A 27946-nucleotide genomic window follows, 5' to 3' on the forward strand; every position below is an offset into this window, starting at 1 on the left:
GCAGGCCTTGAGTGCGGGGCCGCGGGCCGGACACAGGGACGCTGGTCCGCAGAACCACCGGGAGAAAGCGGGGGAGGGCTGGACAGGACGAGAGGAAGGAGACGGGGAGGGAACGCATTCCCAGTTAACGCCGCCTTAAAGCCAACTCACTAGCGCAGCGCCTCTGCGCCGCACAGCATTATGGGAGCCTCAGCTTCCCTGCGCGGGTTGTACCCGCGACGCATCTCCGGCACCGCCCCCGACGCGGCGCACGCCGGGAGAGCCGACTTGCCCCCTCCCTGTAGCAAACGGGTGAGAAGGAGGGGATTTCCGGCGTTATGACTGTTTTTAAGGAAGGGGTGGGGCTAGTCTGGTTCAGCCCCTCACGCGCGGCGGGGGCGTGACGAAGGGTGATAGCCCCTCAGCCCGCCCCTGCACCGGAAGGAGGAAGGCGGAGAAATCTATCCGGCGGAGGGCGTGAGGTCACGTGATGTAACTGTCGGCGGAGAGAAGAAAGGGGTGGGGCCCGTGCGGGAGGGGCGGGTCATCGCGCCTTCTCAGGTCACGTGAGGCGGGAAGAGGCTCCTGCGGCGTTTTCGAGATGGGGACTTCCCTGGACATTAAAATTAAAAGAGCGAACAAGGTTTATCATGCTGGGGTAAGTGGGCTGGGCGGGCCTGCTGATTTTGTCATTTCCAGGATTCCACGCGCATCTGAGTGTCCCTGGGCGGGGCAGGGGCGCGCGGCCAGGTGCGTCCCCGTCAGGTGAGCCCCGCGCGTGACTGGATGCCCTAGGCCCCCGAAGGAGTTGCCGACGGGTCCAGGGGGCGTGCGTGACCCAGGGCCCGGCGCCGGGGCTGCGGTGCTAGCCGCTTGGGTGCTTACATCCGGCTCCGCCTTGGGTCCCGAGCTTGAACTGTCGCAGTGAGCACGGAGCGCAGAGGAGCTCAGTGACCAGGAGACCCGTTCCCTCTCTCCCAGGGTGATTGCAGCGATGTCATGAACGAAAGGCAGAAGTCACCTTCAGTTCTAACACCATGCGAAAGTTACTCATTTCTCTGGTTTTATTCTTCGAATAACATGCAGAAGAAATGGCATATTAAAATACAAGTCCAAAACAATCTTAGCTATGCCATTATGTTTTGTGCCACAGGCCCCTTAACCCACTCGGGCCACAGTTTCCTTATTTGCAAAATGAAACTGTTGCAAGGTTCCTCTAACTCCAACTCAGGGGTATGTCAACCCTTACTCTTCATCAAAAGCAGTCGCCCTGGGGAATTTTGAAATGTGACTGTCCAGGTCCCACCCCAGCGATACCAGTCCAGTGACTCCATTGTGCAGCCAGGGTTGAAATCAAAGTTGCTCTCACACTCTGTGGAACAAATTGATAGTACTGGTTAGTCATGTGAATGGAGATAGGTCTCGGAAGATACAGAATACCACGCAGAGATCATGAATGGGTGCTAAAAGCTTTGGGTGCAAGGTTATTGGGGAAACCTGTTATTTACACAGACTCAAATAGTCACCTGAATTGCAAAGGGGAAAAGCTACCTTGATAAGGAAGAATCTGGTAGTCACCAAGACCAATAGTGAACACCACCTTACCATCACCACTAATGAGACTGACATATGTTTGGTGTAAAGATAGAGAATTCTGGCATGATGCACTGAGGACACAACTCACCTATGCAGTATTCCTGCCAAAATTATCTAACTTAAATCAGCTCATAAGAAAACAATTGGGCATATCTAAAATTAGGAATGTTTTATGAAATAATTGTTTGGGTTCTTAAAATATGTCAATGTCGCCCTGGCCAGCTTGGCTCAGCAGTTAGAGCGTCAGCCTGTGTACCAAAGAAACACAGGTTCGATTCTGGTCAAGGGCCTTGGTTGTGGTTCAGTCCGGGGCCCTGGTTGGAGACATGCAGGAGGCAACCAATGGATGTGTCTCTCACATCGATGTTTCTCTCCCTCCCTCCCTCCCTCTCTAAGTGAAAATCAATGGAATCCTTAGGTGAGGATTAAAAAAAAAAGTCCATGTCATGAAAAAAGGAATTTTTCTAGATTAAGAGACTAAAGGGATATGATAACCAAATAGAATGCATAATTTTTGATAAATACATTTGAATGTGAACTATGTATTTAATAATGGTTTTATATTGGTATTTAATTTCCTGAATGTGATGTTTATATTTTGGTAGTGTAGGAGAATACTAAAGTATATAGATGTCAAGGGCCACTATTTTTTAAATGGTCCAGCCATAAATGTGTGTACATGCATGCACACACTCCCACATGTGATGAGGAAAGAGAAAGCAAATGTGGCAAAATATTCATAATTGGAACTCCATTTGAAAGCTATATGGGTCTATTTTATATTCTTTTTAAAAATAACATCTTTATTGCCCTGGCCGGTTTGGCTCAGCGGTTAGAGCGTCGGCCTGCGGTCCTGAGAGACCCGGGTTCGGTTCCCGCTAAGGGCGCGTACCTCGGTTGCAGTTTGTCCCCGGCCCTGGTTGGTCGTGCGGGTGGCAGCCACTTGATGTGTTCCTTTCGCATCGATGTTTCTCTCTCTCTGTTCCTCTCTCTCCCTCCCACTCTACCTGAACAAAAAATGGAAAAATGTCCTCGGGTGAGGATAAAAAAATAAAAAAAATAACATCTTTATTGAAATCAAATACCATAAAATTTACTATATTAAAGTATAGAATTCAGTGGTTTTAACATATTCACAGAGTTGTACAACCACCCCAAAAAGAAACCATTAGCAGTCATTCCTCATTCCCATCCCTGTCAGCCTCTGTTAATCACAGATGTATTTTCTGTCTCTATGGATTTGCCTATTCTGGACATTTCATATAAATGGAATCCTACAATATGTGTGGCCTTTGTGTCTGGCTTCTTTCACTTAGCATAATTATTTTCAGTGTTTATATATGTTGTAGCATATATCAGTTCTTCATTCCTTTTTTTTTTTTCCTGATTAATTCTCACCCAAGGATATTATTTTTCATTAATTTTTAGAGAGAATGGAAGGGGTAACGGGAGGGGAAGAAAGAGAGAAGAGAGAGAAACATCAATGTGAGAGAGACATCGATTGGTTGCCTCCTGAACATGCCTTTACCAAGGCCAGGGATCGAACTGCGACCCAGGTACGACATGTCATTGACTGGGAATTGGACTTGCGACCCTTCTGAGCTTGGGCCAACACTCTAACTACTGGACCACACTTCCTTCCTTTTTAAAAAAATTATTTTTCTTTATTGATTTGAGAGAGAGAGGAAGGGAGAGGGGGAGAGAGATGGAAACATTGATGAGAGAAAACATCGATTGACGGCCTCCTGCATTCCCCCCACTGGGGAATCAGACCCACAACCTGGGCACGTGCCCTGACCAGGAATCTAACTGGCAACCTCTTGGTGCGTGGGTTGACGCTCAACCACTGAGCCACACTGGCCGGGTGGCTTCCTTCCTTTATATTGCTGAATACTATTCCACTGTGTGGATATACCACATTATTTATTCATTCATCTGATGATGGACATTGGGTTGTTTTCACTTTTTGGCTATTGTGAATGCTGCTGCTATGAACATTGTAGTACACAAGTTTTTGTGTGAACATACATTGTCATTTCTCTTGGATAGATACTGAGGAATGGAATTGCTGAGTGATGTGGTAACTTTAACTTTTTGAAAACCACCAAATTTTTTCAAAGTATCTGTGCAAGTTTATAGTCTACCAGCAGTGTATGCAAGTGCCAATTTCTCCTTTATTTTGTATTCTCATAACTTTTCTGTAGCTTGAAAATATCAAAATAAGAATTGGGGTCCGGCCGGTGTGGCTCAGTGGTTGAGCATCAACAAATGCACCAAGAGGTCGCCAGTTCGATTCCCGGCCAGGACACATGCCCAGGTTGTGGGCCTGATCCCCAGTGGGGGCATGCAGGAGGCGGCCAGTCGATGTTCTCTCTCATTGATGTTTCTATCTCTCTCTCCCTTTCACTTCCTCTGTCTCTAAAAAATCAATAAAGGAAAAGAAAAAAAAAAGAATTGGGGGTGGCAGTGACAGACTATATACGTTTTGCTTCAATACTTATTTAATTAACAAGTTAGCACATTCCATTCAGAGATGTTACTCCAGCTGAAATGCTGAGATGTTTTCTGTGATTTAAAATACGGTATAAGTAATAAAAGGTACATTTAGAAAAGATGCAAGAAATGGAATTGTGAAGTTGACCCAGCCAAAAATCTTTTTTTTTTTTCATCCTCACCCAAGGACATTTTTCCACTTTTTGTTCAAACAGAGTGGGAGGAAGAGAGGAAGAGAGAGAGAAACATCGACTTGAAAGGGACACATCAAGTGGCTGCCTCCCACACAACCCAACGAGGGCCGGGGACAAACTGCAACCGAGGTACGTGCCCTTAGTGGGAACCGAACCCAGGCCTCTCTGGACCACAGGCCGATGCTCTAACTGCTGTGCTAAACCGGCCAGGGCAACCCAGCCAAAAATCTTATACAACTGGGACAGCTCCTGTGGATGGCAGAGCTGAAGGTGGTGTCAGCTGTCTAGTGCACATTCTTTGGTGCCATTATCAGGACCAGAGTCTATAGTTACTGGCTTATGGCAGCATCTCAGTCTTCAGTCACTTTTACACTTAATGCATTTGACACTAATGCAGTTACATTAAATATATTTTAAAGGAGACCTTATATGGTGATTGTAAAAGAAAAACCAGTATAACTTCTAAATAGATGGTTGCTATATATATATATTTTTAAAGCCAACAACAACAACAAAAGTTAAGCTGATCAATCTGATCATTTGACAGAAATATGCCCCTGGACATATGTGCCTGTGACTCATGCATCAGACTCCATCATCTGTGATTTAGGATAGGTGGAGAGGGTAGCCAGCATTGTCATGGCTGTTTCCTAAGCTCCAGGTGGCAGGACCTGTGCTGGCTAGTCACTTGATGAGGTCTCAGTGTCTTTGGATAGTGCATGTTTCGAGTGTAGTGCAAGGCGTGGCCTCTCTTTCCCGCCCTCCCTACTCCTAGCTAGCTGCAGGTGGGACTAATAACATACAAGTTTAAATTTTCTCTGTACATTTTCAACAGCACTGGTAAAGATTCACTTACTGAAGATTTGACTTATGGTTTCCTTGAGGTGGCTACCACCTATGTTGACCTGTTCCTTAGGTCATAAATGATTGTTATTGAAGTAAATTGCGTCCATGTAACCATATAGATCAGTCTTATGTTCTCCTGAGGACCTGGCAAACACTGGTGTGGGGGATGAGCCAGGCAGCATCCCTCTCATTTTACTAATGAAACCGAGGCCTACATAGGTTGAGGAATTTGCCCAAGATCATCCAACTGATGAGAGTTTGGATGTCAGGACAGGTCTTTCAGCACTACTGTATTTCTATATTTCTTCCCTAAGAGTGGCCATTTTTATGCAAAATGGAGAACTATTTTTAAAAATATTTTTTCTTTATTGATTTCAGAGAGAGAGGGTCAACACTCAACCACTGAGCCACACCAGCCAGGCTGGAAAAGTTTTTAACATAGAAATAGTTGTTACTAATTTTCTGAGAGTGCTATAAATAGCATTGTAATATTTTAATTTAAAAAAACTGCTGACTTAGACTCAGATGATTCTGTTACTGCGTTTTAGAGTATCTTAGTAATGGAAACATTTGAAAATGGCTTTGATTCTGTTTGTCACCAGAGTACCTAAGTTATGCTTGGATTTAATATTGACATTTGGGTTTTTTTCCTAGAAAAAGAGGCTCATTCACAAAATGATAGAGTTGTTTTTTGTTTTTAATCACAATTGAACAATACAAAAAAATATAAACATAACATCACCAAATTAACAACATTTTGCAGAAGTCTGGAAATGAAAAGTTAAGTCTTTCTTCCTCTTGCTGACCCTCTTTTCTGTCCCTGGAGCTATCCACTGAAGCTGTGTACCATTCCAGATATTTCTTAGGAATAACAACTGCACACACAAACATACAACTTGTTCTTTTTGCTTAACAATGTGTCTTTGTCTTGGATACTTTTCATTATTACATCCTCATCAATCTCATTCTTTTTTAGATTGTAATGTAAACCAAATTCATTCAACCAATGTCTGCTGATCTCATGAGGCATATATAGGGCAGTAGAGAAATACAGGTAAATATATGGAAAACAAAAGGTGGGGAAGTGCATGTATGGTAGAGGAGGGGCACAAAGCAGTATGGTCATTTTGGCGAAAGAGAGCATCTGGGCTTCATTGAGGTGGTCATACTTGAATCTAGTTTTGAAATCCAAGTTTTCTCTGTACATTTCAACAATATTGGTAGAAACTTAGTTACTAACAATCGATGGCAAACATAGTACCTGTTTGATATCATGCTGTGTTATCATGCCACCTTCTCCCTGAGAGTTCCTCGCATTGAGTCCAGAAATTTCACTTGTGTTTCTAAAGCCCCCTGGATGGTTCAACACAATCAGGAATGTGATAAAAATTTCCTGATCCTGCCCTGGCCGGTTTGTCTCAGTGGTTAGAACATTGGCCTATGGTCCAGAGAGACCCAGGTTCGGTTCCCGCTGAGGGCACGTGCCTCAGTTGCGGTTTGTCCCCGGCCCTGGTAGGTCGTGCGGGAGGCAGCCACTCGATGTGTCCTTTCACATCGATGTTTCTCTCTCTCTCTCTCCCCCTCCCACTCTATCAGAACAAAAAATGGAAAAATGTCCTCCAGTGAGGATAAAAAAAAAAAAATTCCTAATCCCATATTTCCAGCCAATGTTGTAATTTACCAGTGAGAGGACTTAATATAGTATTACTATTATTATTATTTGAATCCTCACCCGAGGATATTTTTACATTTATCCTCAGACAAATGTGGGAGGCAGGGAGAGAGAAACATCGATGTGAGAGAGACACATCGATTGGTTGCCACCTGCATGACCCCAACCAGGGTCGGGGAAAAACCGCAACTGAAGTATGCCCTTGGCCGTAATTGAACCCAGGACTCTTTGGTCCGCAGGCTGATGCTCTAACCGCTGAGCCAAACCGGCCAGGGCTATAGTTTCATAATATAAACTAGCATAGCCCTTTCCAGCTCACAGTGCTTTAATCCTTACAAATATGGGAGAGGTGGCATTTCCCCCTCACTTTATGCTTGAAAAGCCTGAGGCTCAGAGAATTCAGTGACATGTCAAGAGCACTGATAAAAGCAAGTTGTGTCCTTTTATTCCAAAGTCTAGGACTCTGTGCTTTCTCTGGGTCTTAATTCTCATCTGTAGGATGGAGATGATACCCACTCAGAGGGTTTGTTGTGAGGATTAAATGAGATAAGTGTTTTAGGACATTATAGAGCACAAATTGCCAGTTATAAAATAGTCACATGGATGCAAAGTACAGCACAGGGAATATAGTCAATAATGTTGTAATAACTACATATGGTGTCAGGTGGGTACTAGGCTTATTGGAGAGATCACTTTGTAAGGTATATAAATGTCTAATCACAATGTTGTACACCTGAAACCAATATAATATTGTTTGTCAACTGTAATTGAAAAATATTATTTTTAAAATACATTTTTTATAGGTTCTGACTCAAATGGTACGTTTTTTCCACAGTGTCTTTTCACACTCAAAATTGATCTGTCTGCCCCAATGTTAATTAAGTTGTTATTATACCCTGCAAATGGCAGAGTAAGAGGTTTTCAGACGCTTTATTAATTTTTGGATGTCCCTTCACGGTGGACTTGTAGAAGGAGGGCCCTTGACTGAGGAGATCAGACAGATGACAGCATTTCTGGCACTGCAAGTTGAGTGTGGTTTTGGTGTTGTGTACTTCTTTGCTTGGTGCAGCAGATGTGTTCTTTTTTTTTTAAATCCTCACCCAAGGATATTTTTCTATTTATATTCTGATAGAATGGGAGGGAGAGAAAGGGGGAGAGAGAGAGAGAAACATTGACATGAGAGGGACACATCGACTGGTTGCCTCCCACATGACCCTTACCGGGGCCAGGGATGAACCACAACCGAGGTATGTGCCCTGTGTCGGAATCGAACCCACGACCCATTGGTCCGCGGGCCGATGCTCTACTGCTGAGCCAAACTGGCCAGGGCCAGATGTGTTCTTGACCAAAAAGTTTGACTCGAATACATTGCAAATCATGTTATATTTTCAGTGCACTAGAGCAGCTTATTAGTTAAAAGAACCCTGCAGTAAATCTTTTTGTAATGTAAATATACTTCATTTGTTTTTATAAATTCAGAATGTTTAACATTCTTTAATCCTGGCACAAGTATTCATGAAAATGACACTGTTAAATATTATGGTTATGAAAAACATAAATAAGAGATTTACCACCCAACAGAGCCAGGTTACAGTGATAAGGGATTTATGCATCGAGGGCTCGTGGCTGTTGCCACAGGAAACATCCTATATGCAACAGTTCTTTATTATGAAGAAAAATTGCAAAGCTAGAACGGTATGAAAAAAAGCCTAATTATTATTTTACTTGTGTTACCGGATTCTTGATCCATGAATGGTCAGTTATAGTGACTGCTGTGGAAAGGACTTGGATATAAAAGTACAGGTCTTTGAAGGACACATACATGAATCAACCATTGAATGCATAAATAAGTGGAACAGTAATTTGACATTTCTCTCTCTCTCTCCCCATACCTCCCTCTCTCCAAAATCAATGAAAAAAAATTAAAAATACAGATCTTTGAGCTGAGAAGGATCCCATTTTGTGGGAGGTGTGAATCTTTTAGAAAACAGTCATCTAAACTTGAAGTGTGTCTCTCTTCTGACTTAAAATCTAATACTCTTGAAAGATTTGTCTCCTAAATCATACCCTGACCCTTATATCATACATGAGAGGTATTTTCAGAATTATCCAAGCCTTTCGAGAAACTGGGATGCAATAAAACATTCACGTAGTTCTCCATCTGGTGTTTGGTGCCGTGGATTTGGTGCTGGCCTGAGCATTGATAAAGCCTGCCTGGTCACTGTGGGTATGTCAGTTTCTAGACTCTGCAGCCCCTGGACAAGTCTCAGCATATCACGGAGACTCTTGACCCTGGCAGGCTCTAGACTTTGGCAGGGAGGTTGGATTTTTCTTTGCCTTCCTCTTGATGCCAAGTCCCCAGTCCAGACCTCCTGACGTTGAGTCATTAGTCCAGACCTCCTGACCTTGCATCCTCCTGGGTTCAGCCCTGTGTGGCAGCCTTTGCCTTGCACCTGATTCCTGCGGTGATTGTCCCCAGCACTGAACTCCTGGCTGTGCTGCTCCAGGCTGGAGACCAGCAGCACAGGCAGGTTGTACAGAGACGGCCCCTCTCTTCCTCCTGTCATTCCCCTCATTGACCCCTCACACAGTACTTCCCAGCCTGAGTAAGCAGAACCCCGTTGGTCTGTTTTATAGCTGGTCGCTGTTATCACCCCATCTTGCCTGTCCCTGGTCCTCCTGTCCCTCTGAACCAAGTGCCCTCCCACTCCCCACTGTCCTTTGGGCAGAGCTGACCTCGCCTTTGTCCCTGTCACTCCCATCACTCAAACTGCACCTCTGCTCCTGTGGCTCTGCAGCCCTCTCTCACGCTGACCCACCCTCTGCAGCCCTCTGTCACCCTAGCTCATCTGCCGTCTGCCCTTTAGCACAGGCGCGTTCCAAGAAAGTGTCACATGAAGCTGGTTTTCCATCCACTCTCCATTTTGACTTCAGCTATGCTTTGGGAGTTTTTAAATCCCTAGCTCTAAAGACCTCTTCATGTTATTCAATTTTAAAAAACACTTTATTTACATTTGCTGGTTTATTATAAAAGATACCACTCAAGAGCAGCCAAATGGAAGAGATGCATAGGTAAGGTCTGGGAGAAGAGGCACAGAACCTCTGGTTGTTGTTTATGTTACCGCAATTCTTTTACTAGACAGATCTGTGACACCCCCTCCCCCACCCTCACTTAGTGTTCTCGGCTTCTGTTCAGAAAACAGACTCACTGTCAGCAGTTGGCCAGCTGGGCTGCCCTCCCAGGGAGCGCGCTGAGGCCAGACTGTGTCAGAAGAGCCCTGTTAACACATCAACACTGACACTGGTATGCCCGCAAGAAGAGCACAGCGTTCCAGAGCTCAGAAGGAACTTGGCCTGTGTGCATGAAAGGTTAGGGAGAGGTCAGTGAGTGCAGTGACTTCCTTCAGGCCTGCGCACGATGCCCGTGTGGACGAGGCCCAGCGTGTGTGGCTCACGGTTCTGACGTTCCGTTTACAGGCACACCTTTCTATCCTGAATCTCTTATCGCACTTCCCACATACTGTGTTCCTTCAGATGGAAGGTTTGCGGCCACCCTGCGTCAGACAAGCCTGTCAGCACGTTTTTCCAACAGCATTTGCCGCTTCTTGTCTCTGTCACATTTTGATAATTCTTGCAATATTTCAAACTCATTATTATTATATTTGTTATGCTGATCTGTGATCAGGGATCTTTGATGTGACTATTGTACTTGTTTTGGGGCGCCAGGAACTAAGCCCAGATAAGATGGGGATCTTAATCAATAACTGTTGTGTGTGTTCTGACTGCTCCACCGACCAGCTGTTTCCACCATCTCTCATCTCCTTCTCGGGCCTCCCTATTCCCAGAGACGTGACAATATTGAGATTAGGCAATTAATAGCCCTTCAGTGGCCTCTAAGTGTTCAAGTCACACGTCTCTCACTTTATCAAAAGCTAGGAATGATTAAACCTAGTGAGGAAAGCATGTTGAGAGCCAAGATAGGCCAAAGGCTAGGTAGGCCTCTTGCACCAGCTGACATGGAGAAAGCTTTAGCGGTCTGGATAGAAGATCAAACCAGCCACAACATTCCCTTAAGGCAAAACCTAATCCGGGAAAAGCCCCACCTCTCTTCAGTTCTAGGAAGGCTGAGTGAGGAAGCCGCAGGAGAAAAGCCTGAAGCTGGCTGAGGCAGTTCGTGAGGTTTGGGGAAAGAAGCCGTCTCCGTGACATCTAAGTGCAAGGTGAAGCAGCGGGTCCTCCAGAAGGTCAGCCACGGTAATCAATGAAAGTGGCCACAGGGAACAGCAGCTTTTCAGTGTCGATGAAACAACCTCAGATTAGAAGAAGATGCTGTCTAGAGTTTGAGAGAACTGACTCCGGTTTTGAAAGAGGGTCTGTGGGTAAAATGCCACCACACAGATTTGCATGCTACAGAGAAATAGTTTGTGAAAAGAAGAATCAATGGATGTGCCAAGCTTCATTGTTGTTGTCTTTTAAGAAATTGCCACAGCCACCCCAGCCCTCAGGACCTGCCACTGCTCAGGGAGCAGCCATCAACGTCGAGGCAAGACCCTCCCTCAGTAAAAAGATAATGATTCCCACTCTGGCCGGTTTGGCTCAACTGTTAGAGCGTCAGCCTGCGGATGAGAGAGTCCCGGGTTTGGTTCCTGCAAAGGGCACGTACCTCAGTTGCAGTTTGTCCCCGGCCCCGGTTGGGGTCGTGTGGGTGGCAGCCAGTCGATGTGTCTCACATTGATGTTTCTCTCTCTCTCTCTCTCATCCTCCTTCTCTCCCTCCCACTCTATCTGAAGATAAATGCAAAAATATCCTCGGGTGAGGATAAAAAAAAAAAAAGATTATGACTTCCTAAAGGCTCAGATGATGGTGAGCATTTTTTAGTAATAAAATATTTTTAAAAATTTTTTTTCTCTATTGATTTTTTTTTTAGAGAGGGAGAGAGAGAGAGAAACACTGATGAGAGAGAACATCGATTGGCTGCCTCCTGCATGCCCCTCACTGGGGATTTGGCCCACAACCTGGGCATGTGCCCTGACCGGGAATCGAACCGGTGACCTCTTGGTGCACGGGTTAGTGTTCAACCACCAAACCATACCGGCTAGGCAGCAATAAAATATTTTAAATTAAGGTCTGTACATTGTTTTTTAGACATAAGGTTACTACACACTTAATAGACAATATAGTGTAAACATAACTTTTATATGCACTGGGAAACCAAAAACTGTGTGTGACTTGCTTTATTGTGATATCGGAATTACTGTGTAGGACTGGTGTTACCTTGGTGTGCCTGTATTGAAGGACAGTCTGTACTTGTAGGAAGAAGATAATTCAGTCTCAGAAATGGTGCCTTTCTCAAGGTAATGGGAAATATATCTTACTTTTCATCTCAAATGAAACAGTGTTTCCTCACAAACAGCTCAAGAAAGTGAGAAATATTGAAGATAGATTTTCCAAAAAAATTTTTAAGCAATGAAACTTTTTTATTAAATGAAATCTTACATAGAATTTGAATATATCAATTTTTATAACTCTAATATTTATTAAAATAGCTTGTTTTATAAGCAGATAAAAGCAGAGTATTTCCATTTGGAGTGATTTCTTCCCTGCTCTCCTCGACTCTTCCTCAAACCCCAAAGTGGCTGCTGAGGTGGCTGCATGGGCTGAGGGCCCAGTGGTTCCAGTTTGAAAAGTACCAATTGTCACCTAGCCGGTGTGGCTCAGTGGTTGAGTGTCAACCCATGCACCAGGAGGTCGCCAGTTTGATGGCTGGTCAGGGCACATGCCCAGGTTGTGGGCCCAGTCGCCAGTGGGGGGCAAGCAGGAGGTGGCCAATCGATGTTCTCTCTCATCGACGTTTCTCTCTCTCCCTCTCCTTTCCTTTCTCTCTAAAATCAATAAAGAGAAAAAAATTTTTTTTTAAAGAAAAGTACCAGTTGTAGGATGTAATAACTGGCCAGAGCAACAAGACTGAGGTTTTTCCATACCAATCCATTTTATTTTGTCTTCGCCAAAACTTATAGGCTCTATTGAATTCCAGATATAATGCAGTGCATGCAACTAGGCTTAAAACATTTTGCTTTTATTTGCTGGAGGATTAAAACCAAGAAATCTAGCTTCCTACTTCACACAGACTGTAGACCTACCATCCTTGGTTGGTCTTCTGCCAGTTTCCTCTTTGACAAACTGTTCTCCTGGGATTCTTGGGCCAGCAGGCCCGGCAGAAATTGATGGGGTCTGGCCACCTTCACTGTTCTCTTTACTGGTGTTTAAAGGCTTCCTGGGAAGGGCATTTGAGATTGTCTGCGGTTTTTACTCTTGATAGGAACCTGTCCCAAGTTAAGCCATTCTGAGACTCAGAAAGAGCTTGCCTGACAAACCGAAGGTTGCCCCAGCTGCCCTCCTCACTGTTGTGCAGGTCATGGTGCATGATGCTGGCACCATGCTTTCTAGTGACAGCTGGGTTCCATGAATCCTCACTCCCCACCCCCACTATACTATTCTTATGCTTATGGTTTTATTGTCACACACCAGGCATAATGGTAACCAAATATTGGCCCTTCCCTTGTTTTATCAGAAGACATCATTTAAGACCATTACTGTAAAGGCCACATCATCATCTTTGGGAAGGAACAGAAGTTAACATCAAATGAAAAAGTAAGGTGTAGATGAGCAGAAATTCTCTTCACTAACAAACAGGAAAAAAATAAACATTTTATAATTGAAAAAAGATAGTGTTAATTTGACCATATGTTTCTAATTTTTCAAAAAGATTTATATTAGCTTTGTAAATTAAAAATTTTCACTTGCTAAGAAAATTCAGGAATATAGAGTATCAATGAGAGATAAGATTCTTCTGACCCTCCTCCACTGCTCCATGAGCATTCTCCAGAATTGTATTTAATAGTCCCAATTCCCACAGTAAGTAGATTTTTACAGTCCCCATGGGCAGTGTGACCCGCGGTCACCAGACCAGCCTGAAGCAGAGACTGCTCCTGTGCTGTGCTGCTCAGGGTCGTGTGTGAGCTCCTGCCTTTCAACAGCAGCCCTTTGGGCTCAAGGGCCTCCTTTGCTGCTGGACTCAGCTCTCAGCCTCCAGTCTCGGTGTTTGCCTGTGCCGGGCTGCACGTGGATCTGGATGACACCCTGTCCTCGTTCATATGAGTTAACTCTTACTGGGATTTCAGTTTGCTGGCTGTTCGGGTTATTTTGTTTGGCCAACCCCCTGTGTCCCACAGTCATTACTTTGGTATATAATTAGGCCAACTCCCATACTCCTCTGTAATTGAAACCCTGCTAAACCCCCTAGGTTTACAGGCTGCAGTCTTGCCATTCACTTATGCCAGTAGTTCCAAACTAGTGTCAGTGTTCTAAACTCTGAGTTACCATGTTATTGAAATCTGAAATACACTAATCTCCATGAACTCAGTTTTGCTGATATGTAGTATATAACCCCTGAAACCATATAGCACACCAGGGTTCAAATTTAACCCTCCTGCAATAAAGACTCGTATTTACAGTTGACTCTTGAACAGAGCAGGGGTTGGGGGTCTCCCAAAACTTAACTATAATCATCCTTCGGTATCTGTGGGGATGGATTCCAGATCCCCTGCAGGTACCAACATCTGGATGCTGGAGTCCTTCGTATAACAGTGTATACAGTCAGCCCTGGGCATCTGTGGATTCCCAACTGGGGATGTGAAGGGCCAACTGTATTTTTTTTTTAAATCCTCACCTGAGGATATTTTTCCATTTATCTTCAGATGGAGTGGAAAAGAGGGAGAGAGAGAGAGAAAGAAATCAATGTGAGAGAGACACATTGATTGGTTGCTTCCTGTACGACCCTGACCAGGACCAGGACAGAACCACAATCAAGGTACAGGCCCTTGACCAGAATCAAACCCCGAGACTGGTCTATGGACCGGTGCTGTAACTGCCGAGCCAAACAGGCCAGGGCCCAACTGTATCTTCATTGAAAAAAAACTCTGTGTGTAAGTGGACCTGCCCAATTCAAACCTGTTTTCTTCAAAGACCAACTGTATTTTTATTAATTTTTACTTTTTGTGACTAGTATTGGCAGTCTTATTTTGCCCTTTCTCAACCTTAACTCAGTGGCTCAGCTTTCTTTTCTAGACCCTTAATAAGTTTCAGAGCTAGACATTTCCAATAGACAATACCCATGACTTGTCCGTCTGTTTTGCTTAGTATTTACGCCTACACTTATACTTGAAGGACCCTGCCTTATTCACCGTATTAGTGCTGCATCAGAACGCACCACTGGAGTGGAAGCCCCTAGCAGGCTCTTTGCCTGGAATAGTGTCTGCCACATGTACGCATGCCAATATTTGTTGAATGAATGAGGACATTTCTGTTATGGCCGTAAGTGTATGTAATCCATGCAAATTAGTATCTCAGCGCTGTATGCATTATTCTGTGCTATTTTACATAAGGGACTTGAGCATCTGCAGATTGTGGTATCCAAGGGGGGTTCTGGAAACAATCCCCCACAGATACTGAGGGACCAGTATTTTGTTACAGTTCCATTGCTAGTAAATGAATTGATTTTTAATAGATTTTTACTTAAATATTAACCACTTTTAGAATATGACCCTGTTGTCAAGAAAGTAGTATGTGTATTTCCTTCTAACCTGATTATCTCTGTGGGATTTTTTTAGTTGAAGTATATCACATACAATAGATCACTGTTTTCAGTTCATAGTTCTTTGAAACTGTAACCACCATGACAGTTACTGTATGGAACAGTAATGCCACCCCCGCCCCCCCAAATTTCCTGTGCCCTCCACTAGCCTTGGCAAGCACTGATCTCTTTTTGATACCTATAGTTTTTTAGAATGTCATACAAAGGTCATAAATATGATTATATGATATGTAGGCTTTTGAATCTGGCTTTGTCACTTAGCATAGTGCTTTGAGATTCATTCAAATTGCTGTGTGTATCAGTAGTTCCATTTTTTTTTTTTTTTAATCCTCACCCGAGGACACTTTTTCATTCTTTGTTCAGATAGAGCAAGAGGGAGAGAGAGAGAGAGAAACATCGATGTGAAAGGGACACACTGAGTGGCTGCCACCCGCACGACCAACCAGGGCCGGGGACAAACTGCAACCGAAGTACGTGCCCTTAGCGGGAACCGAACCCGGGTCTCTCCGGACCGCAGGCCGACGCTTTAACCGCTGAGCCAAACTGGCCAGGGCAGTAGTTCCTTTTTTTTAAATCCTCACCCGAGGATATTTTTCCATTTTTTATTCAGATAGAGTGGGAGGGAGAGGGGGAGAGAGAGAAACATCGATGTGAAAGGGACACCTCCAGTGGCCGCCACCCGCATGACCCAGCCAGGGCCGGGACAAACTGCAGCCGAGGTACATGCCCTTAGCTGGAACCGAGCCTGGGTCTCTGTGGACCGCAGGCCAACGCTCTAACCGCTGAGCCAAACCCGCCAGGACTCAGTAGTTTCTTTTTCATGCTGAATCATCTTCCTTTTATGGATGTACCATAGTTCATTTATTCACCCACTGAAGGACATCTGGGTGATTTTGAATAAAGCTACTAGAAACATTTATAAACAGATTTTTGTGTGAACATAGTCTTTCCTTTCATTTGGGTAAAATCTAGAAATGGGATTGCTAGGTAGCATTATGTCCATTTTAATGATAGATTGGAGACATACATTCTCTTCAAAATTCTGCTTTCTGCCCTGGCTGGTTTGGCTCAGCAGTTAGAGCATCGGCCTGCGGTCCAGGGAGACTCGGGTTCGGTTCCCACTAAGGGCACGTACCTCGGTTGCAGTTTGTCCTTGGTCCCAATTTGGGTCGTGTTGGCCAGTCAATGTGTCTCTCCTATCAGTGTTTCTCTCATTTCCTCCCTTTCTTCCTCCCGCTCTATCTGGAGATGAATGCAAAAAAATAAACAAAAAAAAATTTCTGCTTTCCAGCCCTAGCTGGTGTGGTTCAATAGGTTGGAGCGTCATCTCCTGCACCTAGAGGTCACCCATCCAAGTCAGGGCACATGCCAGGTAGCGGTCTCGATTCCCAGTAGGGGGTGTGCAGGAGGCAGTGGATTGATGTTTCTCTCTCTCTCTAAAAAAAAAAAAAATTCTCCTCTAGAAGTTTAGTCAGCACCACATGTATTGGTCATTATTTACTACGTGGAGAAATGTCTGATCTTGTATTTTTCAAACAAGATGGAAAACAGTAGTTACACAGAATAGTGGAGATGAGGGTATCTAACAAATCTCTTTAATGTTTCTGATTTTCGTTTTCCAATAAAAATAGGTCTCTAGGTGCCACTAGAAAGTCTAGAGTGTTTCAACAAGCAATTGCTTATCTAACTTGTGTTTTTTTCACCTAGCTCAATGGCTTAACTTGTGATTTTTTTAAAAAATGTTAGTTAACTACTTAACACATATGATTCCATCGGTAAATTAAAGGGCAGCCTACTATTGATGTACAAGATCTGCAGACCAAGTGTGGAGTAAGAGTCCCAGGTGGTCTAAGCATTTCTGAAATGTTAGGAAGGAAGGACTTTATCAGGTGCACAGAGGACTCCCGGAACAGCGGTGGCCATTGTGGCTCATCGTGCTGCTGGGACCATCAGAAAGAGAAGACATTGGAGAGAGAATCGCTGAGGCACTAACTGAGAGGCTTTTACTTCTCTGGCAGTTGTGTTCAAGTTCCAAGTAAGAGATGATCCAGAGAAATGTGACTTTGTAGCATGCAATCTTGACACCTTTTCCAAAAAACCACTATGCCTTAGGTTATCAAATTGAAGGGCCTTGGAGTTTTGTACATTTAAGTCTGGAGGACACTCATTCTGTAAAGATTGATTCATTGTGTTAATAGTTAACCAGTTCACATGGTCCAGAATTCATGAGTTTTTAGGTGGTGCACCTCCCCATGAAGGTTCTTTACTATCAGGCAACTAAAAGCTATCAATTTCTTGTGATTCCTGCCAGAGATAGTTTATGCTTACACAAGTAAATAAGTGTTCTTTTTTTACCCCCTTTTTCACAAATGGTGTGATATGCAGCCTTTAAAAAAAAGAAAAGAACACATGTATACTAATGTGAAGGATCTCCAAGGTACTGTTAAAGGGAGAAACCACCATTTCCCTATTGCTGGAATTTAGGTCGTGTACAAGTTTTTGTTATTACAGCAGTGTTGCAGTGAGTAACTGTGTTCATAAGTCATTTCGCATGTGCATATATGAGGAAAATTCCTAGAAGTGGACTTGCTGGGCCCATGTGTTTATAAAATGTTTCTAGTTTTGCCAAATGGTTATGGTATTCTAGACTCCCTCCAGCAAAGTATGACAGTGCCTTGTGCTCCCATCCTGGCATAATATGATCACATTTAAAAAAAAGTTTTTTTCTTTATTGATTTTAGAGAAAGAAAGGGAGAGAGAGATAGAAACATCGATGAGAGAGAACATCAATTGGCCGCCTCCTGCATGCCCCCCACTGGGGATTGGGTCCACAACTTGAGCATGTGCCCTGACCAGGAATCAAACCAGCCACCTCTCTTGGTGCAGGGGTTGACCACTGAGCCATACCAGCTCAGCTGATCACATTTTTTAAAATCTCTGCTAATCTGATAAGTGGAAAATAACATTTGGGGTAGTTTTTATTATAATTTCTCATGTGAAATTCTGTAAGGAAGAATTTTTTATTTTTTTTTCTTGTACTTTCCTGAGGTTTTCTTGTATTTGTATCTTTCCCTATTGCCTAAGCATTTCATGATCCTGAGCTCTTACAGCTCTGTTCATCCTTTATAGAAGCAATTGCTTCATTACATTTCAGAAGTTCGTGGTGAGCTGCATGGTCACGGTTTTCATCTGCTTGATGGCACTGTGTTTTTTCTGGTGAGTGGTCATTCAGTAAACATTCGAGTGCCTACCATTGTGATCACCTCTATCCTGAGTTTACATTCCAGGGATGCAGATAATAAAAAAAAAAATAGATACATACTTTAGAAGGTGACAGGTGCTACAGAGCAGAGTTGGAGGGCTGCTCAGCTAGGGGAGGGTAGTGCAGTTTTAAATAGGGATGGTCAGGGAAGCCTCATTAAAATGGTGTCATTCGAGTAACAACTTGATGGCAAGAAGGGAGCAAGTATTAAAGAAAAAATTATTCTTGTTAAAGACAGTAAGGCAGACTTTACTCAAGGGGGAACTCTTGTGATAGGCATGGGGACCACTGCATGGGGTCTTGCAGTTGGGAAGAGATCGGGCTCAACTTGGAGTGGAGCATGGGCAAGTGGGAATTGATAGCCAGGGAGCAGGGTGGGTGTCAGTGGATGGAAAATTACTACTGAGAAGAAGGCTTGGGGGTAAGAGGGGGATTCTGGTTAATCCAACCTAATAGGACTCTTGCTGAAGGCAGGTCAAGGTAAATAGACATTTGAGGGATGGTGGAAGATGAGGAACCCGATCAAAGGTGATCAGATATGGAGGATGGCTAAACTGACTTAGAATTCTTGCTAAAATTGAACGATGCAGAAATTAACAAGGAAATCCAAAAATTGAGGACTAGTTGAAAAAGAGCTCAGGGGAGGTTGAGTGGAGTTTGGTCAAGGAGAGACTGTCACAGGCCATGTGGGTATCTGGAGGAGAAGCATCTAGGTGGAAAGAAGAGCATGTGTAAGTGCCCTGGCACTGGAATGTGCAGGCAGGTTAAAGGGTGAGCAAGGGTGCAGTGAGGGGTGAGCCTGAGTGATGGGGGACAGTGTTGAGAGTAGAGGTCAGACAGTGCAGGAAGAGGGGCATAGGCCCCTTTGTAGGCCATTGAAATGACTTTGGCTGTATTGACCCTGAGTGAGTTGGCGAGTCTCTAGAGTTCCTTTAAGTAGAAGAGTGATGCAAGCTGTCTTTTGTGTATACATCCTCAGCCACTTGGATTTCTCTCTCTCCTCTCTCCTTCCTCTACCTAAATCCATTACATGTCCTGTGCTTCTCTGCTGTGTTTTTTCTTTTTTAATTGATTTTTAAAGAAAGAGAGAAACATCAGGTTGTTGTTCCACTTATTTATGCATTCATTGGTTGATTCTTGTATATGCCCTGACCTGGGATCAAACCTGAAACCTTGGTGTTTCCAGATGACTAAGCTACCTGGCTAGGGCTCTGCTGGTCCTTTTTTTTAAAAGTATGTTTTTATTGATTTTTTTTTTTTTTTTTAGGAGAGAGAGGAAGGGAGAGGGAGAGAGAGATAGAAACATCGTGTGAGAGAAACATCACTTGGCTGTCTCCTGTCCCTACTGGGAATTGAGCCTGCAACCTGGGCATGTACCCTGACCCAGAATCAAACCAGTAACTTCTTTTTTTTTTTTTTTTTTTATCCTCACCCGAGGACATTTTTCCATTTTTTGTACAGATAGAGTGGGAGGGAGAGAGAGGAAGAGAGAGAGAGAGAAACATCGACGTGAAAGGGACACATCGAGTGGCTACCACCCACACAACCAACCAGGGCCGGGGACAAACTGCAACCGAGGTACACGCCCTTAGCGGGAACTGAACCCGGGTCTCTCTGGACCGCAGGCCGACGCTCCAACCGCTGAGCCAAACCGGCCAGGGCTGCTGGTTCTTTTAATGTCACCTTTTTGTAGGAGATGAATTTATTCCTAGACCGAGCTGACTGAGGTTTCTGTGTGATTTTCTTTAACCTTTATTGCTGCCTGTGAGATAAGCAGCTAGGGGAGGTTTTCACAGTGTGGGGGCCTCAGTGCCTCCTGTTGCTGCAGACAGGTGACTGCTTCCTGCTTCCTGCTTCCTGCTTCCTTCCTGGGGCACTATTGTAGGATTCCTCATTGGGCTCAGCCTCCTCTGCTCCTTAGAACCTAAACAATTCTTTCAGTGTGCTGTCACCTTCAAGAAGCTTATTTTTACAGCCATTGGGCCTCGTTTGGGCTTTTTACTGCATGTGTCCCCCACCCCACTCTGCTCTAGTCTTCACTCTTTTTAGCAGCGATTCCACCTCTTTCATGGTATTTTATGTCTCCTTGCTTCTCTGAAATCGGAGTTTGTGGTTTTGTTTCTTATTCTTTTGGGTGATTTCCAGAAATCCAGGGAGGGATGCTGACTTGATGTCTTCAAACCCAGAGTCCTAATTATTCAGTTTAGTATTTAATTCCTGAGAACAAGAAAAAACAATAGTTGTGTAGTTTGGTGGTGGCCTTTCACATTCAGAGAAGACAAAGTTAGAAAAGGTTATGGTAGTGGTTTCTGCTGAGAAGGCCAGCAGGGCTGTGAGGGCCAGGTGTGACCAGTAGCATTTGAACACCTTGTTCCCAGCCTGATCTTTCAGTTTGTGGTTGAAGATGGCTGCTTGGGGCCTTTCTCTAGACTTGGCTCCTCCAGGGCAGACTTGAGCTGGTTTGCAGTGGGCTCTGTGTGGTGTGGTTCCCTTGAAGGCACCACCTCACAGAGGGGTTTCACAGTGCTGGCCCACTCGGACGGTAGCACAGGGCTAAGGCCCTGTGAAGGTGCCAGATGTGCAGTTGAAAAACTGGGTCTGTTACTTTGTGTCCTGCACAAGCACACACCTGGGGCCTGCATGGCTCTCATCTGTGGTTCTCAACTTTTCTCAGGTCAAGGGCCTCCTTGATGGTAGGCCCAAAGCTATGGCTCTTCTCCCTAAAAAATAGCACATGTGCATGATTTTGTACAGCGTTTCTGGGGCTCATTGCCATCCTTACGTCTATGAGTGGCCTCTCCCTGAAGCCATGGCCCTCAGTTGAAGAACCTCTGCTTATTATGTTGGGTGAGGTATGGGCACTACCCAGAGCCTTAACCTTGTTTTCTCGCGTTTAGATACAAGTCTGTGGGGGGAGTTCTCCCTGACATCTGGGATTTCCCTTAATTTTTAATTATTCAGGTTCATTCTATCCTCCTTTGCCAGGATTAATCAAGAATTGTCTTGTATACCTAAAACTAATACAGTGTTATATGTCAATTATAACTCAATTTAAAAAATAAAATGAAAAAAAGATTGTTTTCTCATTACCCTGAGTCTTTTTATTTATTTATTTATTTATTTGTTTGTTTGTTTATATTCTCGTCGGAGGACTTTTTTTTTTATTTGCATTTATCTTTAGATAGAGTGCGAGGGAGAGAGGGAGAAAGAGAGAGAGAGAGAGAAAGAGAGAGAGAGAGAAACATCAATGTGAGAGAGACACATCTACTGGTCGCCACCCACATGACCCCAACTGGGGCCGTGGCCAAACTGCATCCAAGGTATGTGCCCTTGGTGGGAAACGAACCTGGGTCTCTCTGGTCCGCAGGTTGATGCTCTAACCGCTGAACAAAACCAGCCTGGGCACCGTGAGTCTTGTTGAAATATCTTCTGTTTCTAAAATTCTTGGTTCCTTGGACTGTACTTGGACTAATTCTATATCCTCCTTTTGTTGGTAGGAGTTGAATAGACCTGTATATTGTTAGGATGTCTAATTTTTCTATAAATATTTATTAATTTTGTATTCTCTCCACTATGTTCTTTTTTTTTTTTATCCTCACCCAAGGATATTTTTCCATTTTTTGTGCAGATAGAGTGGGAGGGAGAGAGAGAGAGAGAAATATCGACGTGAAGGGACACATCGAGTGGCTGCCACCCGCACGACCAACCAGGGCCGGGGACAAACTGCAACCGAAGTACGTGCCCTTAGCAGGAACCGAACCCGGGTCTCTCCGGACCGCAGGCCGACGCTCTAACCGCTGAGCCAAACTGGCCAGAGCTGTTCTTTCTTAATTAAAATCAAAGAATGACAAAAGAGTCCCTTGGGTCATAAAGTATTTCCTCTGATTACTTCCAAGGTACTTCACTGCTTTTTCCCGGTTATGCAGTAGGGATCAAGGAAGGGAAGTTTCTATTAACATCCTGATTATCATATGCCAACCACTAGTCAACCCAGATCCCAGTTCCATGAGGCTAACTGAAATTGTTCTGATTAAATAGAAGCAGAACTTTCCTCAAGTGCTGTTGTGTTGTTTAATTGATAAAGTTTATGAAATTATTTTATTTCTGGGACATACCACTGAAGTGTATTTTTAAAAATATATTGGTGGTGACTCTGGCCTGTGTGGCTCAGTTGTTTTGGTGTTGTCCCATGCACTGAACGGTTGCCAGTTCAATTCCTAATCAGGGCACATACCTGGGTTGCAGCCTCGATCCCCAGTGAGGGTTGTGCAGGAGGCTGCCAATCAATGCTCTGCTCTCACATGGATGTTTGTCTCTTTCTCTCCCTCTTTCTTTCTCTCTTTCTTAAAATCAGTGGAAAAATCTTTAACAAAAATATATGCTGATGGATTTAAGTTTTTAAAAATGAGATTTCTGTTTTGTTTGGGTTATATAAAAATTAATGGAAATAATTTTAATTAAATTTAAAAGTTATTTCAGAGGAACTTTCATTCAAATTTGCTCATGAACTTTTTATTTTAAGAACAAAAGGAGTCCACCTGGTGTGGCTCAATGGATTGAACATTGTCTCATGGACCGAGAGGTCCTGATCTGGGCACATGCCTGGGTTGCAGGCTCGGTCCCCATTAGGAGGTGTGCAGGAGGCAGCTGATCGATGTTTCTCTCTCACATTGATGTTTTTATCTGTCTCTCTCAAAAAAAATCAATAAAAACATTTATTTTTATTAAAAAGATTTTTTTCAATCCTTCCTAAGGACATTGTTTTTTCCTATTTATCTTCAGATAGAGTGGGAGGGAGGGAGAGAGAGAAAAGCATTGACACAGGAGGCACACATCGAGCAGATGCCTCCCGCGAAATCCTGACCAGGGCCAGGGATGAACCGCAACCAAGGTACGTGCCTCTTGAGTGGAATCCAACCCAAGGTTTATTGGTCCTCAGGCAGATGCTCTAACCACTGAGAAAACTGGCCGAGGCAATAAAAACATTTTTAAAAAAATAAAAGAACAGCCCTGGCTGGTTTTCTCAGTGGTTAGAGCATCGACCTGCAGTCCAGAGAGATCTGGGTTTGGTTCCCGCTAAGGGCATGTACCTCGGTTGCAGTCTGTCCCCGGCCCCAGTTGGGGTTGTTTGGGAGGCAGCCACTTGATGTGTCCCTTTCACATCGATGTTTCTCTCTCTCTCTTCCTCTCTCTCCCTCCCATTCTATCTGAACAAAAATGGAAAAATGTCCTCGGGTGAGGATAAAAAATAAATAAATGAACAAAAATAAGTAAATAAATAAAAGAACATAAGGAGTTCACCCTGGCCATTGTGGCTCAGTGGATAGAGCCTGGGCTGGTACACCGAGGGGTTTCAGTTTTAATTCCTAGTCAAGGGCATGTACCTGGGTTGCACGTGCAGGAGGCAACCAGTTGTGTCTCTCTCACATTGATGTTTCTCTGTTTCTCTCTGTCTCCCCCTCCCTCTCTGCTTAAAATGGAGATGATGGTGTTTATTTTTTTTCTTTATTGATTTTAGAGAGAGGAAGGGAGAGGGAGAGAGAGCTAGAAACATCGATGAGAGAGAGTATCAATTGACTGCCTCCTGCATGCCCCCCACTGGGGGTTTGATCCACAACCTGGGATTGTGCCCTGACCACGAATGGAACTGGCGACCTCTTGGTGCATGGGTCGATGCGCAACCACTGAGCCACACCGGCTGGGTGATGGTGTGTGTTTTAATTCAGACTTCTGTGCTTTGGGATGGGGAGTGGGCAAGACAAACAAAATACCTAGCACATTTAAGGGAATGTTCCCAGCTTCCCAAAGTTTTGCGTAAGGTGAAGACTTGGTGAATGTTTTTTCACTAGATGACTACAGGAAATAAGAGGTAAATGGATTTACCAGTAGGACAGATTTTTTTTTTTAAATGCTATAATCTGCAGGTCATTTTTAATTTTTGCTCCTTTTCTTTTTGTTAACAACTTTGTTTCATTACCGTTTGGCAACAGTCATGCTACATTTCTGAAGGTCATTTAAGAAACTAGTTGTTTTGTATTTATTGTAGAATTTCTTTCCGCTCTGGGTGATGCTATTTAATATTTTCAACTTCCTTTTCCTCTCAACACCCCCCCACACCCCCACCCCACTCCATAGAAAATTGAAACTATCAAGTTCCATGGCGACAGGAAGAAACTGCCATCCAAGAAAGAATGTAGTTAATGTTCATATTATCTTACTTGGTAATTATCTCCAGATAAATGAATAGATGATCTGTTGTGAAATCTTTCTTAAATGATTTATGAACCAGGGACATCTGGGCTTGAATTTTTGCCAGATAAACCATGACGAGGAGGGACCAGGAAGTTCTTCAGTGAGAATGCTGTGTTGCCTTTACTGTTGTACAGATAAAACCTCTAGATCTCTGCAGTGAGTCTTGCTGGGCTAACAGTTGTGTTACATTACTCATGCACGTGGCAATGTGGAGTCACTTTTGTCAGCACACTTGAGAGAGAACCTCAAGACAAGGGTTTTATTTTATCTCATTCCTTCTGAAAAGATCGCTGCCATTTGCCCCAGGACGCTCTCTTTGCCTTTTGAGATCAAAAGTTTGTTGAGACTCTTCCAGCTGGCTGTGAAGATGTGTCTGGAAGGCTGAGACGGGATGAGATTCCTTGCCCTTCATTGTATGTCCAGTCTGCCCTGTAATTATCAGTACCCACCCCCACCCCACCCGGGGCCCTTCCTTCTCCCCCTGGCCCCCTGGGGGACTGGTCTGTAATAAGTGCTTAAAGAATGTCTGCCTCTTTGAAAAAGAAAGAGCCTTACGTTTGCTAATAAACAAGGTGAATCAAGAGACCTCCTGATTTGACTGGTGGCTGCCCTGTCTCCTAGGAAATGCTCTCTGGTGTGGTGGTCATATGTGGGAAGGATTCGGTCCAGCACCAGGGCGTCTCTTTGACAGTGGAAGGGACTGTGAACCTCCAGCTCAGTGCCAAGAGTGTGGGTGTGTTCGAAGCTTTCTACAATTCCGTTAAGGTAAGAATGCTTGAGTTGCACATTATTAGTTCATTATTCAGATGTTTGTGGTGGTTTTTTCTTGTCTGTTGTTATTTTGCAAGAAGTGTAGTGATAGTCATACTATTAATACTTACTAATCAAACTGAAAAAATAGATATGTTGATTCTGAATAGATCCTGTTATTGGAAGCCCGCTTGCTTTTACTCCTGTTAGATAGGATTAGGAGAACTGGAAGTGCACTGATTCCAGCCGGGACAGAGGCCCAGGGCTCTTCTGAAAAATTGTGCTGTGGTTTTTGGCCCTCACCTTCCTCAAATAAAACTGTTACTTGAACTGTGTATATGGCTGCTGTTGGATTTGACTTTCGGGTAAGAGCAGTGGCCATTCTTTTTGTCATTTAGGGTGGAGTTCAGTACTGCAGAGTGTAAACACTCTGGATTTATAGTTTCCTTTTCCTGAAGGACATATTAACTCTCAATTTTGAGGGGGAAAGAGTAGAGGAAAGAAGGGTTCATTAATGGTATCTTCATTCGGGGCCTTCCCATGTTTTCTACAATTTTTTTATTTCCTTAGTCGCTCTTAGTAATTCACTTCAAAAGTTGTGGATTTTCTCAAAGTGATTCTAAACCAAAGCTGAGAATACCTTAACTGATCACAGTATCATACCTGCATCTGAATGTTAGGGTGGTTCTCCCTGGAGCCCGCACAGGGGCACGGGGCTCAGGAAAGGCCCTGCCCCTCCCACCTGGCCAGTGGCTAGAAGCCCAGAGAAGTCTAGTGGACCATGGAGCCCGGGGGCAGGATGAGCCTGGGCGCAGAGGGCAGCCTCTCACAAGTTCCTCCACTTGCTGAGTCTGCTGCTTCATTCTGAAGACGGGTGCCTGCCCGTGAGTTCTTAGGATGGCTAACTGGGGTATTTGGAGACACAAGAGGGAAATAGCGGTTCATTTCCTCCTGTGCACCAGACACTCAAGTGTTCTGTAAACGAACCATTATTGTGCCCAAGACTTGAACCAACTCTGTTCATCTCCAGATGCAGCACTGTGCTGCCCGGACACCAGGGCGGTGGCACGAGGGCTCAGGCCATGTCTTTCAGATGAACAAGACAGTGACAAGGTGCTCAGAAAGTCCACGGCAGTGGACTGAGGGGATCTCTCTTTACAGCCTGTCCAGGTCATCAACAGCACCATCGAAATGGTAAAGCCAGGGAAGTTCCCCAGCGGCAAGACGGAAATTCCCTTCGAATTTCCTCTGCACGTGAAGGGGAACAAAGTTCTGTATGAGACCTACCACGGCGTGTTCGTCAACATCCAGGTGAGTTTCTGAGTCCCGCACACAGCCTGGTCTTCCTTCCACTGCAACCTATCAGACGGACCCAAGAATTTAGTATTGTATTTATTGCTGTGACCTCCAGTGTATATTCTCTATCCATTTCTCATTTTGCCCCGAGGAACACATTTTATATCTGACCATTGTTTTGCTGGGAATCCTGAAGAACCCATGCTGTAACTTCTTAAAAATTTCTTTGTTTCTTTGGGCTCTGTTCAGGCTACACTGACTGCTGTGAAGGGTGCTCTTATTGTTTTGTTAAATATGCCCTCGCTTCTCTCCGCCCCACACTAACTTGTCTGTTTTCATATGCATAGATATCTCTTTGTTTAATACCCAAAGGCTACTTTAACATAGGCTTGTATTCTTTATTGAACAAACCTTGTAAATGAGGGGAAGTGAATTTATGACTTCCTGTCCACCTCTGTGGTTCAGGATGTTTTTTTACAGTTGCTATTGTTGTCTCTGGCCAGTTTGGAGGCATGACTCAGAGAGAAAGAGAGCCTTTCCTTCATTCAGTGGAAAGAAAGGTACTTTTGTGATGTCGGTCTTGCTGCGGTCCCCCTGCTGGATGAGCTGACAGACACTATTTGTCTTACGTATGTGCAAGAGGGCTGAAAGTGAGGAACTGTTAAATTTATTAATGAAGTTTTAGCTGATAATTTGGTCTTGGTATAGATCATTCTCCTGCTTAATATATAGCAGCTTTAAAATAAAAATCCTCAAAACACTTGTGAGAGTTTAACCAATGTGCATATGAGTTTTATGAACTGCCTGAAGAATCTGTCAAAAAGAAGCACACAGTATATGGTGCGTAGTCTCTTGCAATAAATATCTTTCTGTGAAGAAGAGATGTTTCTCATTCTTTGTTATTGGTGCACCTGTTTCAGGCAATATATATCTACTAAAGGCTTTGGAAAACC

At 44.0% G+C, this 27946-nt stretch overlaps 1 protein-coding gene across 2 annotated transcripts in view; it reads left to right on the forward strand.

Annotated features, from left to right (window-relative positions):
* Positions 1-528: 528 nt before the first annotated feature.
* VPS26C (VPS26 endosomal protein sorting factor C) overlaps positions 529-27946 on the forward strand; it is a 47578-nt gene continuing 20160 nt past the window's right edge. For both annotated transcript variants that reach the window (XM_036243269.1, XM_036243270.1), the window contains exons 1-3: positions 529-637; positions 25569-25712; positions 26859-27008. In XM_036243269.1, coding sequence (XP_036099162.1) covers positions 581-637; positions 25569-25712; positions 26859-27008 — 351 coding nt within the window. In that variant the 5' untranslated portion in view covers positions 529-580. The remainder of the gene's footprint in view (positions 638-25568; positions 25713-26858; positions 27009-27946) is intronic.

The sequence above is a fragment of the Molossus molossus genome, unplaced genomic scaffold (genome assembly GCF_014108415.1).
Source record: "Molossus molossus isolate mMolMol1 unplaced genomic scaffold, mMolMol1.p scaffold_m16_p_5, whole genome shotgun sequence".
NCBI lineage: Eukaryota > Metazoa > Chordata > Mammalia > Chiroptera > Molossidae > Molossus > Molossus molossus.